The sequence below is a fragment of the Ranitomeya variabilis genome, chromosome 4, assembly GCF_051348905.1.
Source record: "Ranitomeya variabilis isolate aRanVar5 chromosome 4, aRanVar5.hap1, whole genome shotgun sequence".
NCBI classification, from domain to species: Eukaryota; Metazoa; Chordata; class Amphibia; order Anura; family Dendrobatidae; genus Ranitomeya; species Ranitomeya variabilis.
The window spans coordinates 691,264,765-691,281,987 of NC_135235.1; the positions used below are offsets into that span (position 1 = coordinate 691,264,765).

General features: G+C 44.3%; 2 protein-coding genes across 3 annotated transcripts in view; one reads left to right on the forward strand and one right to left on the reverse strand.

The window, feature by feature from the left end:
- The window catches only part of LOC143767640 (uncharacterized), a 430,474-nt gene that overhangs the window by 198,028 nt on the left and 215,223 nt on the right, over positions 1 to 17,223 (forward strand). The window lies entirely within an intron of this gene.
- The window catches only part of LOC143767066 (uncharacterized), a 50,409-nt gene that overhangs the window by 13,884 nt on the left and 19,302 nt on the right, over positions 1 to 17,223 (reverse strand). The window contains exons 7-8 of the mRNA XM_077255088.1: positions 15,444 to 16,523; positions 14,125 to 14,285 (exon numbers count right to left, since the gene is read on the reverse strand). Coding sequence (XP_077111203.1) covers positions 14,125 to 14,285; positions 15,444 to 16,523 — 1,241 coding nt within the window. The remainder of the gene's footprint in view (positions 1 to 14,124; positions 14,286 to 15,443; positions 16,524 to 17,223) is intronic.

Here is a 17,223-nt window from a genome sequence, read left to right on the forward strand (position 1 = left end):
TCATGTCGTCACAACTTTGATTGTTAGACAATGAGGAGGAGGAAGAAGAGGAGCTACTTTCATGAACTGTAGACAGTACTACAAGCACAGCTGTCATACCATCTGTTCAGCGGTGATGGCCTGAGGACAGGGAGGAGGAGGATAGCATGGTCAATCATCCTGTTGGTGAGGACACTGAAGTCTTGCCTGTTAGCAGTCTGACATGCATGGCTGACTTTGTTGTGCTGCGTTTCCCGTGACTCTCACATTATAAAATTTTTCGGTGACACTCATTACTGGTTGGTGACACTTCTGGACCCAGACTACAAAGGAGAACTTTCAATCTCTTCTTCCAGAGGCAGACAGGTGTACAAAAATGTTGCTGTACCACAGGGCCCTTGTAGCGGAATTACTTAGAAAATTCCCATGGCAGCAGAAGTCAGAGTTTGTTGTACAACCAAGCAATCCAAGCGAGAGAGACAGAAGTACAATCCAGCTCAGGCAGGGAAACAAAGGCAAAGTTCTGGGACAGTTTTCTCAGACCCTCCATGTTGCCTCTACGCCTTGGAGGTCCTTGCCTGCCCTGCTGCTAGCGTTTTGTCAGAGAGGGTTTTTAGTGCTGCTGGTGGAATCATAACAAATAAGCGTATCCGCCTGTCAACTGACAATGCTGATAGGCTGACTCTTATAAAAATGAACAAGGGCTGGATTGGGCAAGACTTCTGTACACCACCGAATGAAAACAGCGAAACATAACCTCAAATACATTGTGTTTTTTGTGGAGGTGTCTTGTCATGAACCTCTTCCCAACCACACATGGGTATCCGCTTCCTGATTTGGTCTGTTTGGTGTTATCCTCCTCCTTATCCTCATCATCCACAACCAGTACAACGTACAACACCAGGGTGAAAGTATTCCGTGATGCAAAAGTCACTCAATTTTTGTGCAAGGGTACTTTATGATGCCCGTTACTATTTAGAAACCAAAACAAATGTTACTCTCCAAGGGGTAACGGTCATCAAAATGAGATGTACGTATAGTCTTCCCATTTCTTCTTATATTTTCCAGTTTTACTATCGCTGGACCATCCTCTTATGACCTAGTGTATACCTCTCCAATATAAAAATATTGAAATACTATTATATTATATTTTTATTTGTATCCCTGTCTCTGAGCTGTTGCTGGGGACAAACATATCTGGGACACATTCTGGCTTCTTATCTATGAACCTGTGTTCACCCCTCCCTTTTGTTATTTACTTTCATAGGTGGATTCACATCCTTTATTTATTTGTTTGATTTCAGTATGATTAATCTTTATGTCTCCTCATTCTCCACTACTCGATCACCAGGGTTAACGTGTTCTGTGCTGCTACAGGCAGTCCAATTTTTGGCAAGGGTGTCTATGATGCCCATAGTACTTTTTTTTAAAAATGTACCCCCCATGGGGAAATGTTTGTCAGCCCATGCACTTCGTGTATAGGCATTACGAATCTAGGAGACCCGCTCCTTTGTAATGGGAATTTTTTTTTTTTTTACGAGGGCCTCCTCCATGATTCTTCCAAGGGGGGATTGTGTTGCGTGCAAATTTGGGTCAAGGTGGCCCTTGCATTCAATGGATAAGGAAACAGTATGGCAGGACCAACTGAAGAATGTGAAGTGGGTTTTCCGGTGACCATCCAGTACCTGGGTTAAAAAGGCTTATTGGGGTGCATATGACTTGATAGCAGGGAAGGACTTGCATTCAGTGCAACATTTTTTCAGGAGGCCCTCCTGTACCTCTCGTGAAAGGTGTATTGGGGTGCGTTGTAATTCTTGGCAGCCCAGCTACTCACTGCCTAGGCAATAACAGCATAGGAGACCTACTGTTTAATTATGTCCCTTTAACCCTCCGTCAGGGGCAACTGATCTGACAGGCGCAGCTCACTTAGTTTCATTTCTCTATTTTCAGTGGTTTGTCTGGGAAACACCATCCTCCCAGTACCTTCCTAACTTTAAAGGCTGTATGAAACCTGAGAAGCCTCTTGTGCTGCAGAGCTGCAGGAGATCAGATATCGGTGTTTTGGCTTCTCAGGCTCATTGCCCCTGAGTGCGTCACACCTTTGACGGTTAGAATTTGCTGTTTTTATTCATCCCAATTGTTTTTTTAGCTTCTTTTATGAATAGCTAGTGCTAAATTTGTGGATTTGTCATAGAAGGTTTTGTTAGAAATAAGATTGTGCTTCTCAGGCACATTGCGCCCTAACACATTCTCCCTCTTGCTTCAGCTTTTCTTCTGAAATGGCGAGGAGAATATTTGACTTGTCCAATGCCCTTCATGTTGAGCAAGTGCAAAATATACTGCTTGATTATGATACAGACCTTTTACAGCTAGAAGATTTAGGGGAAGAAAGTGACATTGCTTCAGAAGATGATGTGGAAGAATGTCCAGATATGTCTGATACAGATCAAGATGGAGAGAGTGAGGAGGATGCTCAAGACTTAGAAACATATTACTTTTCTGGTTATTAAACATTTTGTTTCCACCTGATTATATGTATTCTCATTTATTACATTCCTGTTAAGGTAACTGATCACTTTTAGAGCATTGAAATTTTAAAAAAAGGAAAATATAGCCAATTTTCTAGCCTGTGCCGGACAGGCGCAATGCCCCTAAACTCGTTATGAAACATATTGCCCCTGACGGAGGGTTAAGAATATTAATGCTGCCTGATGCCTCTCTAAAAATAGGCGTTGTGACTTTAAGGGTCCCTCCTTTATAAATGAAACAAGATGTCTCCTTATGTGTCACTCACCACATGGCCAGCTAGGGTTGTTAAATGTTACAATGACATTTCCCAGTGAATGCATTTGTATTGGTTGAAAGCAATGTTAAAGTTGAAAAATGGATAAAAATGCTGCGTGTGAACATAGCCAAAGTGGTGTAGGAACATTTTAGTCTGGAGTTAATTATTATTTCCTTATATAAAAGTCATTAGCCTGGACAGAATGTACCTTAACATATTTCCAGCAAAAAAACATTTTGGTATCGTTTTTGTATGTTTTTTGGTGCACCTGTAAAAATGGCGTGAAACTCTGACAACTTTGGTTACAGCTGTAACCTAGGAGTCAGAAAGGCATCCAGGGGTGATTCCCATGATATTTTTGTGTCATTTGAGCTGTGCTTCCATCATTTTCAAATGTTTATAGACCTTATAAAAAGGACCCCGGGGGGGATCGTGGTAAAAATGCTCAGGTCTCCCACAGACTTACATTGGGCTCGTTGCTCAGGTCGAGTACCCGAGTATTCCAATTTGCTGGACCCGAGCAATGAGCACCCGAGCATTTTAGTGCTCGCCCATCACTAGTCTCCGTACTATGAGAGTAATATTTGTTTCCTTGGTTCCCGTCTTTCATAGTTGGGTCGTTTGTATTTATCAGCGGAAAAGGAACAAAACCATTGTGATTCTTATAAGGAGACAACACAAATCCCCTAAATATAACATTGTATAACAACCCCACAATCTGTGACTCTTCAGGGTAAATCGCTCTCTCACCATTGGATTAGAGCTGATACTATGGAGCTAAAGGGACTAAACAGACTTTCTGTCACCTCCATAAAGGGCACTTTTCCGTGTTTGTCAGAACTGTCCGAGGATTATTAGAGGTGATAGTTTCCCCCCCAATTAGAAGGGACACCTGTGGATATTGGGGTCTTTACCTGCTACAGTTCTGGTGGGATCTACTCGGTGGATCTACACTCCACAAAGAGAATAATGGAGCCTCCAGCACCTACCTCCACCCGCAGAGCCGCACTCCACCACATACAGCTGCTCTGTGCGCACAGGACCTAGTGATGTGTCGTTCGCGAACGAGCCGACACAAAGAGCCGGCTCCCTGCTGTGAACGATGGGAGCCGGCACACCAGTGAGAGCCACTAAAATCCCTGAATGGCTCTCACTGGGCGTAAAATCCCGGACTTCGGGAGGCGTAACTCCGCCCACCTGAGCAAAACCCCGCCCACTCTTCAATTTAATTGGCTCTCTAAAAAGTGGGCGGAGTTTCTTCGGTAGGTGGGCGGAGTTTCGGACGCCTGAACAGGTACTCAATAGGGATCTAATACGATCCTAAAAGAGCCGGTTCACGAGCCGAAAGAGCCGGCTCTTTTTGGTGAGCGGAGCCATGAGAGCCGGATCACCAAAAAGAGCCGGACTGCCCATCACTAACAGGACCTGTGATGAGGTCACAGGAGGGGAGGAGTCAGGGGTCACATGATCAGGGGCCTCAGTGTATGCAGGACTCTGCTGTGCTGGTTGTCATGGTGCTGGATGAGGGGAAGTTTATGTGTGGGGTCAGGAGGGGTTTACAGTGTGGATGTAGCAGAGCCATGTGTACGAGGTGTATGGAGCGGAGCCATGTGTGTAGCAGGTGTGCAGAGTGGAGCCCTGTGTGTACGGACCCCTTTGTATGTGTATTTTGTATACATCCATACACCCCCAGCTTCGGCCGCAGACCCCTCTGTGTACACTGTATACACCCGTATACCTCCAGTTTTGGTCGCCGACCCTGTGGCTCTATCATACTGTAGAAGAAATTACCCCGGACACACACAGTAAGGCCGGAGTCACACTAGAGCATAAGGCCCCTTTCACACTTCCGTTTTTAGGCATCCGTCGCAATCCACCGCTTTGGCAAAAAACAGACCCTGCAAATGTGCCCACAGGATCCGTTTTTTTGCCATTGACTTTAACTGACGACGGATGGACACACGTCGCATCTGTCGCGCGACGGATGCGTCGTGTTTTTGCGGTCCGTCGTGACAAAAAAAGTTCAAGGGAACGTTTTTTTGTCCGTCGGATCCGCCATTTCTGTCCGCGGATGCGTCGTAAAACTGCATCCGCTGCCCACGTTGTGCAGAAAGTAGCACAACGTCCGTCGGGCCGACGGTTTGCGACGGCCCCGTACCGACGGACATGTGAAAGAGGCCTAATACGGACGAGTGCTATGCGATAAAAAAATCGCATAGCACTCGGACCAATGTTACTCTATAGGGTGTCTCCCGTCATCTGATGTTTGCTCGGCCGTATTATACAAGCGAGAGAAATCACAGCATGCTGCGATTTGCACCATATTACGGCCGAGACTCGCCAATGAAAGTCTATGGGTGTAAGAAAAACTCACACACCACATGGACTATCAGTGTGACTTGCGAGAAATACGCACCAGTGTCCTTTAGAAAAGCCGGCAATTCAGTGCGGTGTACAGTAAAATCACACTGACAGGTTAAAATAGAATAGCTAAAATAAATATCTACATATATATATATATACAGTGCCTTGCGAAAGTATTCGGCTCCCTGGAACTTTTCAAACTTTTCCCACATATGATGCTTCAAACATAAAGATACCGAATGTAAATTTTTGGTGAAGAATCAACAACAAGTGGAACACAATTGTGAAGTTGAACTAAATTTATTGGTTATTTTAAATTTTTGTGGAAATTCAAAAACTGAAAAGCGGGGTGTGCAATATTATTCTGCCCCTTTCACTTAATTCTTTGTTGCGCCCCCTTTTGCTGCGATTACAGCTGCAAGTCGCTTGGGGTAGGTCTCTATCAGTTTTGTACATCAAGAGACTGAAATTCTTGCCCATTCTTCCTTGGCAAACAGCTCGAGCTCAGTGAGGTTTGATGGAGATCATTTGTGAACAGCAGTTTTCAGCTCTTTCCACAGATTCTCAATTGGATTGAGGTCTGGACTTTGACTTGGACATTCTAACACCTGGATACATTTATTTGTAAACCATTCCATTGTAGATTTAGTTTTTTTGTTTGGGATCATTGTCTTGCTGGAAGACAAATCTCTGTCCCAGTCATAGGTCTTTTGCAGACTCCAACAGATTTTCTACAAGACTGGTCCTGTATTTGGCTACATCCATCTTCCCATCAATTTTAACCATCTTCCCTGTCCCTGCTGAAGAAAAGCAGGCCCAAACCATGATGCTGCCACCACCATGTTTGACAGTGGGGATGGTGTGTTCAGGGTGAGAAGCTGTGTTGTCTTTACGTCAAACATATAATTTGGCATTGTTGCCAATAAATTCGATTTTGGTTTCATCTGACCAGAGCACCTTCTTCCTCATGTTTGGTATGTTCCCCAGGTGGTTTGTTGCAAACTTTAAACGACTCCTTTTATGGATATCTTTGAGAAGAGGCTTCCTTCTTGCCACTCTTCCATAAAGGCCAGATTTGTGCAGTGTACGACTGATTATTGTCCTATGGACAGACTTCCCCACCTCAGCTGTAGATCTCTGCAGTTCATCCAGAGTGATCATGGGCCTCCTGGCTGCATCTCTGATCACTCTTCTCCTTGTTTGAGATGAAAGTTTAGAGGGACGGCCGGGTCTTGGTAGATTTGCAGTGGTAATGTTCTCCTTCCATTTCAATATGATCGCTTCCACAGTGCTCCTTGGGATGTTTAAAGTTTTTGAAATCATTTTGCATCCAAATCCCGCTTTAAACTTCTCCACAACAGTATCATGGACCTGCCTGTTGTGTTCCTTGGTCTTCATGATGCTCTCTGTGCTTCAAACAGAACCCTGAGACTATCACAGAGCAGGGGCATTTATACGGAGACTTGACTACACACAGATGGGTTATATTTATCATCATTAGACATTTAGGACAACATTGGATCATTCAGAGATCCACAATGAACTTCTGGTGTAAGACGGCTGCGCTGAACGTAAAGGGGCTGAATAATATTGCACGCCCCACTTTTCAGTTTTTGAATTTCCACAAAAATTTAAAATAACCAATAAATTTTGTTCAACTTTACAATTGTGTTCCACTTGTTGTTGATTCTTCACCAGAAATTTACATTTGGTATCTTTATGTTTGAAGCATATGTGGGAAAAGGTTGAAAAGTTCCAGGGGGCCGAATGCATTTGCAAGGCACTGTATGTATATACTGTATATATGTATGTCATTGACACACATATATATATATATATATATATTTACATTTCACAGAGAGTTAGGTAGCAGAATAGCCAATAATTTAAAAGTCGGGTTCTGTAAAATCATTGCAGAAGCTGACAGGATATGAGACATAATTTACATACAGTAAACCATTGCAGATCCGTTAAATTTTTGTATGTCCCTGACTAATAATGTTAGTAGTGTGTGTGTGTGTGTGTGTCTGTGTGTAAAATTTTGGAGCTGTAGGTGTTAAATTAAAGGATTAATTCGTGGAAAAAACTGGAGTGGGCTCCTGCACAATTTTCTCCTCCAGAGAGGGAAAACCAATGACTGAGGGCAGATATTAATAGCACAGATGGGGACCATGGTTATTGGCCTCCCTGGCTAAAAAAAAATCTGCCCCAGCCACCCCAGAAAAGGCGCATCTGAGAGATGCGCCTATTCCGGCACTTAGCCTCTCTCTTCCCATTGCCCTGTAGCGGTGGCATATGGGGTAATAAGGGGTTAATTTCACCTTGCTATTTTAAGTTGACATTAAGTCTGGTTAATAATGGAGAGGTGTCAATAAGACACCTACCCATTATCAATCCAATAGCATGAATGGGTTAAAAAAATACTCAAACATTAAGAATAAAGTCTTTTAATGAAATAATTAAACACACAGGTTTACCATCTTTATTACACTCTCAATCCAAGCGAAGCCCTCATTCTTCTGTAAAAAATCCAAAATAAAAAAGCAACAATATACCCATACCTGTCCGCCGTACAGTCAAGTCCCACACTGCCATCCATCTCAAGGGGTTAAATAGTTTACAACCGGGAGCAGTGCTAATGCTACCAGTCGGACTGTAAACCACTGTGTAATGAATGAAAAGCTGCCTGCGCAGCCTCCCCGCCTGACCGGACATGAACTCATTAGCGTAGGAAAGTTTCGGAACATTTTCCCACTCTGTCAAGTTCACCTCAGGTCAGGCTGTGAGTCTTCACATGCTCAGAGACGTCAGCAGTAGTCGGCCCCTCCTGACCTCAGGTGAACTTGACCTCGTGGGAAAATGTTCAGAAACTTCAGAAATATTGACTGCACATTGAATATTGCTATTTATTTGCTTATTTTGGATTACAAATATTAGTAACTCCAAGTATTTTTAATTCAAATGTACTTTATCTTTCAAACTATAAAACACCCCTTACCATAAGACGCATCCAAGGTTTAGACTGCAGAAAAAAATGTAATGCTGTATGGTAGAATATGGAAGTATTAAATCTATTGTTAGTGTTTCTCTGCATCAGGTGTTTTATTCGCAAAAAGCTTAAAGGGAACCTGTCACCCCCAAAATCAAAGATGAGCTAAGCCCACCGGCATCAGGAGCTTATAAGCCCCCGATGTATCCTGAAAGATGAGAAAAAGAGGTTAGATTATACTCACCTGGGCGGTCCGATCCGATGGGCTCTGCGGTCTGGTCCAGGGCCTTCCATTCTCATAGGATGACGTCCTCTTCTTGTCTTCACGCTGCGGCTGCGTCGCAGGCGTACTTTGTCTGCCCTGTTGAGAGCAGAGCAAAGTACTGCAGTACGCAGGTGCCGGGCCTCTCTGACCTCTCCCGGCGCCTGCGCACTGCTGTACTTTGCTCTGTCCTCAACAGGGCAGACAAAGTACGCCTGCACCGCAACGTGAAAACAAGAAAAGGACGTCATCGTAAGAAGATGGGAGGCCCCGACACAGACTGCAACACCGATCGGACCGCCCCTGGCTGAGTATAATCTAACCTCTTTTTCTCATCTTTCAGGATACATCGGGGGCTTATCTACAGCATTACAGAATGATGTAGATCTGCCTCTGATGCCGGTAGGCTTAGCTCATCTTCGATTTTGGGGGTGACAGGTTCCCTTTAACACTGCTAACATTAATGAACTCTCTACAGCTCACATACAGCTCTGGCAAAAATTAAGAGACCACTGCAAAATTTTCAGTTTGTCTGATTCTTCTCTTTATAGGTATATTTTTGAGTAAAATGTAAATTGTTCTTTTCTTCTATAAACTACTGACAAAATGTCTCTGAAGTTCCAAGCAATAAATTTTGTATGTATTTTCTGAAAATGAGAAATTTTCAAAATAAATGCATTGTTTGCAGACCTCAATAATGCAAAAAAATTAAAAAAAACAACAACAAATCCATAATCATTTAGAAACAACAATACTAATGTTTTAACTCAGGAAAAGTTCAGAAATCAATATTTTGTGGAATAACCATAATTTTTAATCACAGCTTTCATGCATCTTGGCATGCTTTCCACCAGTCTTTCACGCTGCTTTTGGGTGACCGTATGCCACTCCTGGCACAAAAATGTAAGCAGTTCTTCTTTGTTTGATGGCTTGTGACCATCCATCTTCCTCTTGATTACATTCCAGAGATTTTCAATGGAGTTCAGGTCTGGAGATTTGGCAGGCCATGACAGGGATTTGATGTGGTGGTCCTTCATCCACACCTTGATTGACCTAGCTGTGTGGCATGGCGCATAGTCCTGCTGGAAAAACCATTACTCAGAGTTGGGGAACATTGCCTGAGTAGAAAGAATCAACTGTTTTTCCAGGATAACTTTGTATGTGGCTTGATTCATACGTCCTTCTCAAAGATAAACCTGCCCAATTCCAGCCTTGCTGAAACATCCCCAGGTCATCACCGATCCTCCATCAAATTTCACAGTGGGGGCAAGACACTGTGGCTTGTATGCCTCTCCAGGTCTCCGTCTAACCATTAGACTACGAGGTGTTGGGCAAAACTGAAAATTAGACTCATCAGAGAAGATTACCTTACTCCAGTCCTCTATGGTCCAATCCTTATGGTCTTTGGCAAACTTTAGCCTGGCTCTCCTTTAGTTCTTATTGATGAAAGGCTTTTTTCTAGCTTTACATGACTTGAATCCTGCCTCTAGGAGCGTGCTATGAACTGTTCTTGCCGTGCACTTCACCCCAGCTGCCATTTGCCATTCCTTTTGTAGGTCACTTGCGGTTGCCGAGTGACATTCAAATAAGATAACGGTCATCCCGGTCAGTGGAGAGTTGTTTTCGCCCTCTGCCGGTCTGTAGCTTTGTTGTCTTCATGGTCTGCTGCTTGACCTTGTTGTAATGGACTGCCGTCCTTGAAATGTTAAGGATGGAGGCAACATGATGCTCACTGTGTCCCTCTTCTAGTAAAGCCAGAATTGAGCCCTTCTTTTCCTCAGTCAAGACTTTTCAACTCCTTTGGCATTGTTAAAAGTTAGTTTTTCATTTCTATTACTTTTGGGATATTACTAGCACTTGTTTTGCCATGCAGCTTGTCCTATTGCAAGAGGATTGTGAACACCACAGCAGGGTTTTTTATACTTTCCTTCGTTAAATAATATTTGGTTCAGGTGATCACCTAATCAGAAGTACGTTAAGTAGAATGAGGTGTACTCTGGTTGTAATTCAACTGACACTGGAATGGAATGGCTGTCAGACATGTAGAGAAACTTTTTTATAAAACTGTGCGGTGGTCTCTTAATTTTTGCTAGCGCTGTATATACACACAACACTGCTGCATGAACAGTGCATGCACACTAGGCTCAGGTAGATGTGCACATGTACATACATACACATCTCTGCTATGTACAATTACATAAACACAGCTCTGCTACATATGCACATTTACATACACACGCAACTCTGCTACATATGCACATTTACATACACACATTTAAATACACACATAACTCTGCTATATACTCATCTATATATATAAGAGGCATCGTAATTACTCGCTAATCCCGCCCCTGTACAGTAGCTCCACCCCCGACACATCACCACACATAATCCCGCCCCCCCATTATTACACACAATCCCCCCCACCACATTACCACCCACAATCCCGCCCCCACATTACCACACAATCCCGCGCCCCCACATTACTACACACAATCCCGCCCACACCACATTACCACACACAATCCCGCCCCCACCACATTACAACACACAATCCCGCCCCCCACCACATTACCACAACAATCCCGCCCCCCCACCACATTACCACACACAATTCCGCATCCCCAACATATTACCACACATAATCCCGCCCCCCACACATTACCACACGAGGCTCCGTCCCCACACAATTACCACACGAGGCTCCGTCCCCACACATTACCACACGAGGCTCCGTTCCCCCACATTACCACACGAGGCTCCGTACCCACACATTACCACACAAGGCTCCATCCTCACAAATTACCACACAAGGCTCTGTCCCCAAACATTACCATACGAGGCTCTGTCCTCACATTACCACACGAGGCGCCGTCCCCACACATTACCACACGAGGCTCCATCCCCACACATTACCATACGAGGCTCCATCCTTCCACATTACCACACGAGGCTCCGTCCCCACACATTACCACACGAGGCTCCGTCCCCACACATTACCACACGAATCCAGTTTGCTTTTGATTTTACACTGTGAATAAAATGTATTAGTATTATTCTGATTTTTAATTATTATTATTATTAACTTCATTTTAAGTTAATTTACCACCTGCGTAAGCGCTATTGAATGTTGTCATTATTTACTTTAGTTTAATCACTAGCAACGTTAACTAGATGAGCAATTAGCAATGAGCATGCCGAGCGTTAGCTGGCTGGAAACAGCTAGTATTCACATATGCACAGCTCTACTACATAAGCCCATTTGCATACACATACACGGTATATACAATACCCCATTTTGTTGTTCCTTCCAGGATATGTGATTGATTAAATGATCTGATAGGTACTTCAGCTATTCAAGTGGAAGGTCCTTCAGCTGCATGGCCAGGATGAGCAGCCTCTGTGAAGGTCCTGGTACCTTTCTCTCCTGCTCTGTATCAATCAGTTAGGCCAGTTTCACACTTGCGTTTGTAGCAGCTGCGGAGGGCAGCGGACTTCCTCCGTGAAGCCCCGCCCTCCGCCGCTAGCTCCGCCTATTTCTGCATGCGGCCGGCATGCGGCCTGTGTACCTATATTTAACATTAGGTACGCAGGTCGTGCCGCAGTATGCGGATGCTTCCGCATGCGTCGTTTTGACGATGCGGAGACCAGCGTAGGACGCAGCTTGTAGCAATTTTTTTTTTTCCCGCATCGTCAAAACGACGCATGCGGAAGCATCCACATACTGCGGCACGACCTGCGTACCTAATGTTAAATATAGGTACACAGGCCGCATGCCGGCCGCATGCAGAAATAGGCGGAGCTAGCGGCGGAGGGCGGGGCTTCACGGAGGAAGTCCGCAGCCCTCCGCAGGTGCTACAAACGCAAGTGTGAAAGTAGCCTTAGAGAAGAGTGGGGCTGGAGGAAAGAGAGCAGTTCTCTCGGTGATCAGGAAGGACACTGTCTCAGCATTCTCCTCTGTCACAGAACGCTGCCTCCAGTCTATAAGACACACTCACTTATGAGCAATATTTTTTTTGCTAAAAGCATGTATTATAGTAAAAAAAATACGGTAAGATCTAAAGTAATTTCTATTTTTTATTTCATTATACAACTGTCTGTATGTTTTTGAACAATTTATCAATAACATATATAGTTTCTCCCAGTCTGTTACTTTTGAAGGTCAACAAAATATGATTTTCAACTAATTCTTTTTAACACTTTAGGTATGATAATAGCTTCTCTCTGTGTGGGATTTTTGATGTTTAAAGGGAACCTGTCACCTTCAAAATCGAAGGTGAGCTAAGCCCACCGTCATCAACGGCTTATCTACAGCATTCTGTAACGCTGTAGATAAGCCCCGATGTATCCTGAAAGATGAATAAAAGAGGTTAGATTATACTCACCCAGGGGCGTTCCCGCTGCGTTCCGATCCGATGGGCCCCGGACCGGACCACGACGCCCATCAGATGCGACCGACCACCCAGGTGAGTATAATCTAACCTTTTTCTCATCTTTCAGGATACATCGGGGCTTATCTACAACATTACAGAATGCTGTAGATAAGCCCCTGATGCCGGTGGGCTTAAGGTACCGTCACATTAAGCGACGCTGCAGCGATATAGACAACGATGCCGATCGCTGCAGCGTCGCTGTTTCGTCGTTGTGTGGTCGCTGGAGAGCTGTCACACAGACAGCTCTCCAGCGACCAACGATGCCGAAGCAGGGCCACGCTTAGTAACCGGATGTTTACCCTGGTTACCAGTGTAAATGTAAAAAAAACCAAACACTACATACTTACGTTCCGGTGCCTGTCGCGTCCTCCGGCGTCCGCTTCCCTGCACTGTGTCAGCACCGGCCCTAAAGCAGAGAGGTGACGTCACCGCTGTGCTTTGCTTTACGGCCGGCCGGCGCTGACACAGTGCAGGAAGCTCTGAGCAGCAGCGCGGACGCCGGGGGACGTGACAGACATCAGAAGGTGAGTATGTACTGTTTTTTTTTTACTTTTACAATGGTAACCAGGGTAAATATCAGGTTACTAAGCGCGGCCCTGCACTTTGTAACCCGATATTTACCCTGGTTACCATTGTAAAACATTGCTGGCATCGCTGCTTTTGCTGTCAAACACAACGATACACGCCGATCTGACGACCAAATAAAGTTCTGGACTTCTAGCTCCGACCAACGATATCACAGCAGGATCCAGATCGCTGCTGCCTGTCAAACACAACGATATCGCTATCCAGGACGCTGCAACGTCACGGATTGCTATCGTTATCGTTGGAAAGTTGGTCAGTGTGAAGGTACCTTTAGCTCACCTTCGATTTTGGGGGTGACAGGTTCCCTTTAAAGGGGTTGTCCACTACTTGGACAACCCCATCGCATGCCTCACCTTTGATCTTGTTAAAATAAAAACAGTTTTACAAACCTCCCATAACGCTGCCAATCCAGTGATGTTGGAACTTGCTTTCCTGGGGTTCATGTCAGGTTATTATGTTATGTGAGTCCACAACAAAGCACCAAACCGGTCTGCATGGCTGCAGCACCTGTGTCCATACATCGGATTCAGGTAGCAAAATAATAGCATCCATGAGGAACCGTAGAAGCGCACTTGCACGAAATGATCGTTATCTGCCATACTCCACATGTGACTCTCCTGTCCTGGATGTTTTAATTCCCGAAATAAAATGGATTTTAAGGGACGGTGTCACCCTCATTTTTCTATTTGCGCACGGTTATGTTATGTGAGCCCTGCGCCCAATCCACTCTGGCGTCACTGATCCAACCTTCAGACAAATTAAACATTAAGAGGAAGTTGGAGAGCAGCTGCAGCCCTGTCTTACTGTTGATATTCAACAAGTCCAAATGCGGGGAATGTGAAGTCGATTGATCGTAGGGCTCATGTGATGTAACAACCTCACATGAGCCTTGGGAATGTGAGTTTCAAAATCACTGGAACGGCTCTGGCACGGAAGGTGAGTGAGTATGAGTGTTTTTATTTTAAAGGCAACCTGTCACCCCCCAGGCGTTTAACTTAAAGAGCCACCTTTTGCAGCACTAATGCTGAATTCTGACAATGTGGCTCTTTTAGTTCTGGGTGCTGTAACCACAGAAATAATCTTTTTTGAAATTTGGCCCTCATACCTTGAAATAGTCCTGGGGGCAGGTCTTTCCCCCCTAATGTAGACGCACCACAGCCGTCACTTATGGCCTCTTGGCGCTGCCTCCTCAGCATTATTCAATTGTCCCAGCGCCTGCGCTGTCATCTTATGCCTTGGGCACGCGCAGTTAGCGCTGCCCGTCCACTGACATCACTTGATGTCTTGATTACTGCGCCTATGTGGACGCGCAGCCCGAGATCCCGCAGTCTCTTCTGATTTATTCACACTGCGGGGCTGGGATTCTTGAGCATGCGCAGTATTTATCTTCGGCTCTCCCTCATCTCCCTCCGCCTTCCTCATACTGTGCAGCGTCAGAGGAATCTGAAGATATCTGACGATTCCTCTGACGCTGCACAGTATGAGGAAGGCGGAGGGAGATGAGGGAGAGCGGAAGATAAATACTGCGCATGCCCAAGAATCCCAGCCCCGCAGTGTGAGTAAATCAGAAGAAACTGAGGGGCGGGATCTCGGGCCGAGCGTCCACACAGGCGCAGTAATCAAGACATCAAGTGATGTCAATGGATGGGCAGCACTAACTGCGCATGCCCAAGGCATAAGATGACAGCACAGGAGCCGGGATAACTGAATATTGCTGAGGAGGCGGCGCCAAGAGGCCATGAGTGACGGCTGTGGTGCGTCTGGATTAGGGGGGAAAAGACCTGCCCCCAGGACTATTTCAAGGTATGAGGGACAAATTTCAAAAAAGATTATTTCTGCAGTTACAGCACCCAGAACTAAAAGAGCCACCTTGTCAGAATTCAGCATTAGTGCTGCACAAGGTGGCTCTTTTAGTTACAAATGCCTGGGGGGGTGACAGGTTCCCTTTAACAAGGCCAAACATGAGGAATGACAAGTGTTTGTCCTAGTAGTGGACAACTCCTTTAAGATACAATTTTCAGTTACAACATTTCCCACATTAAGAACATGTAAATGGCTTCTCCACTGTGTGAATTCTTAGGTGATAAAAAAGAGATGATTTCTTCACAAAACATTTTCCACATTCTGAACATGAAAATGGCTTCTCCCCTGTGTGGGATCTCTGGTGGCTATTAAGATTTGATTTCCGGTTAAAACATTTTCCACATTCTGAACAGGAAAAAGGTTTCTCCCCTGTGTGGGTTCTCTGGTGTCTTTCAAGATATGCTTTCTCGTGAAAACATTTTCCACAATCTGAACATGAAAAAGGCTTCTCCCCTGTGTGGGTTCTCTGGTGGCTATCAAGATTTGATTTCCGGTTAAAACATTTTCCACATTCTGAACAGGAAAAAGGCTTCTCCCCTGTGTGGGTTCTCTGGTGCTTAACAAAATCTGATTTACCGTTAAAACATTTCCCACATTCTGAACATGAAAAGGGCTTCTCCCCTGTGTGGGTTCTCTGGTGCTTAGCCAAATCTGATTTACCATTAAAACGTTTCCCACATTCTGAACATAAAAATGGCTTCTCCCCTGTGTGGATTCTCTGATGTATAACAAGATTCCATTTATGGTTAAAATTTTTCCCACATTCTGAACAGGAAAAAGGCTTCTCTCCTGTGTGTGTTCTCTGGTGCTTAACAAAATCTGATTTACCATTAAAACGTTTCCCACATTCTGAACATGAAAATGGCTTCTCCCCTGTGTGAGTTCTGTGATGTTTAACAAGATTCCATTTATGGTTAAAATTTTTCCCACATTCTGAACAGGCAAAAGGCTTCTCCCCTGTGTAATTTTTTTGATTAAGAAAAGACTTTTCAAGGGGAAAACTATTTCCATATTCTAAATGTGAAAATCGTTTCTTTGCTTTAGGAGCAGTTATTTTGTGACTTTGATATTCCTTAGTAGTTAGTAATGAATCAGAAGACAGGACCTGTTTCAAAGGAACAGATAAAAGATCTTTGCTGTGAATGGATGTTGGTATATCAGGAGTAATTGCATTCACTTCAATTGTATCCTTTGGGATTTCAAGATTATCCAATTTAAAAATTAAAGTTGTCAGCTGTCCCACTGATCTCCTGGTACAGTCATCTGCCAAGAATAAAACCAATTATTATTTTTGAATAAAATATCCTCTAACTTTATATTTTTTAATATTGCTGCTTAGACTGTCTGCAAAAATGGCAAGTTATGTAAAAATATAGAATTATTAATCAAGACAATGACAGTTCACAGTCTAATAGAAAACCTCATAGCATGAACCAGTAGAGCATGGGGTTCAACTATATGCTCTTTCTGTCTTCCAAATATGAAATAAAAAGCCAAACAATGTTATGTAGGTGAAAATAATACCAATAAAGACTTCTACTCATTTCACAAAAAACAAGTCCTCACTCAGATCTATCATCTCCCACACCCAGAAACCCCTCTAACCTTATTAATATTCCATGCATGCCTTCTGTCTCTTTCAATTGTGCTCTTTGGAATTCTCGCTCTGTGTGTAATAAACTCTCCTTCATTCATGACTTCTTCCTTTCTAATTCTCTTAATCTCCTGGCTCTTACTGAAACCTGGATCCAGCAGTCAGACACCACCGCTGCTGCTGCTCTCTCATATGGTGGACTACACTTTTCTCATACCCCAAGATCAGACAACAGAGCAGGTGGAGGCATTGGTCTGCTCCTTTCACCCAAATGTACCTCCCAAGTTATCCCCCAAGTACCCTCCCTTGTCTTCCCTTCATTTGAGGTCCATGCTGTCAGACTCTACATCCCCTTCTCCATGCGAGTGG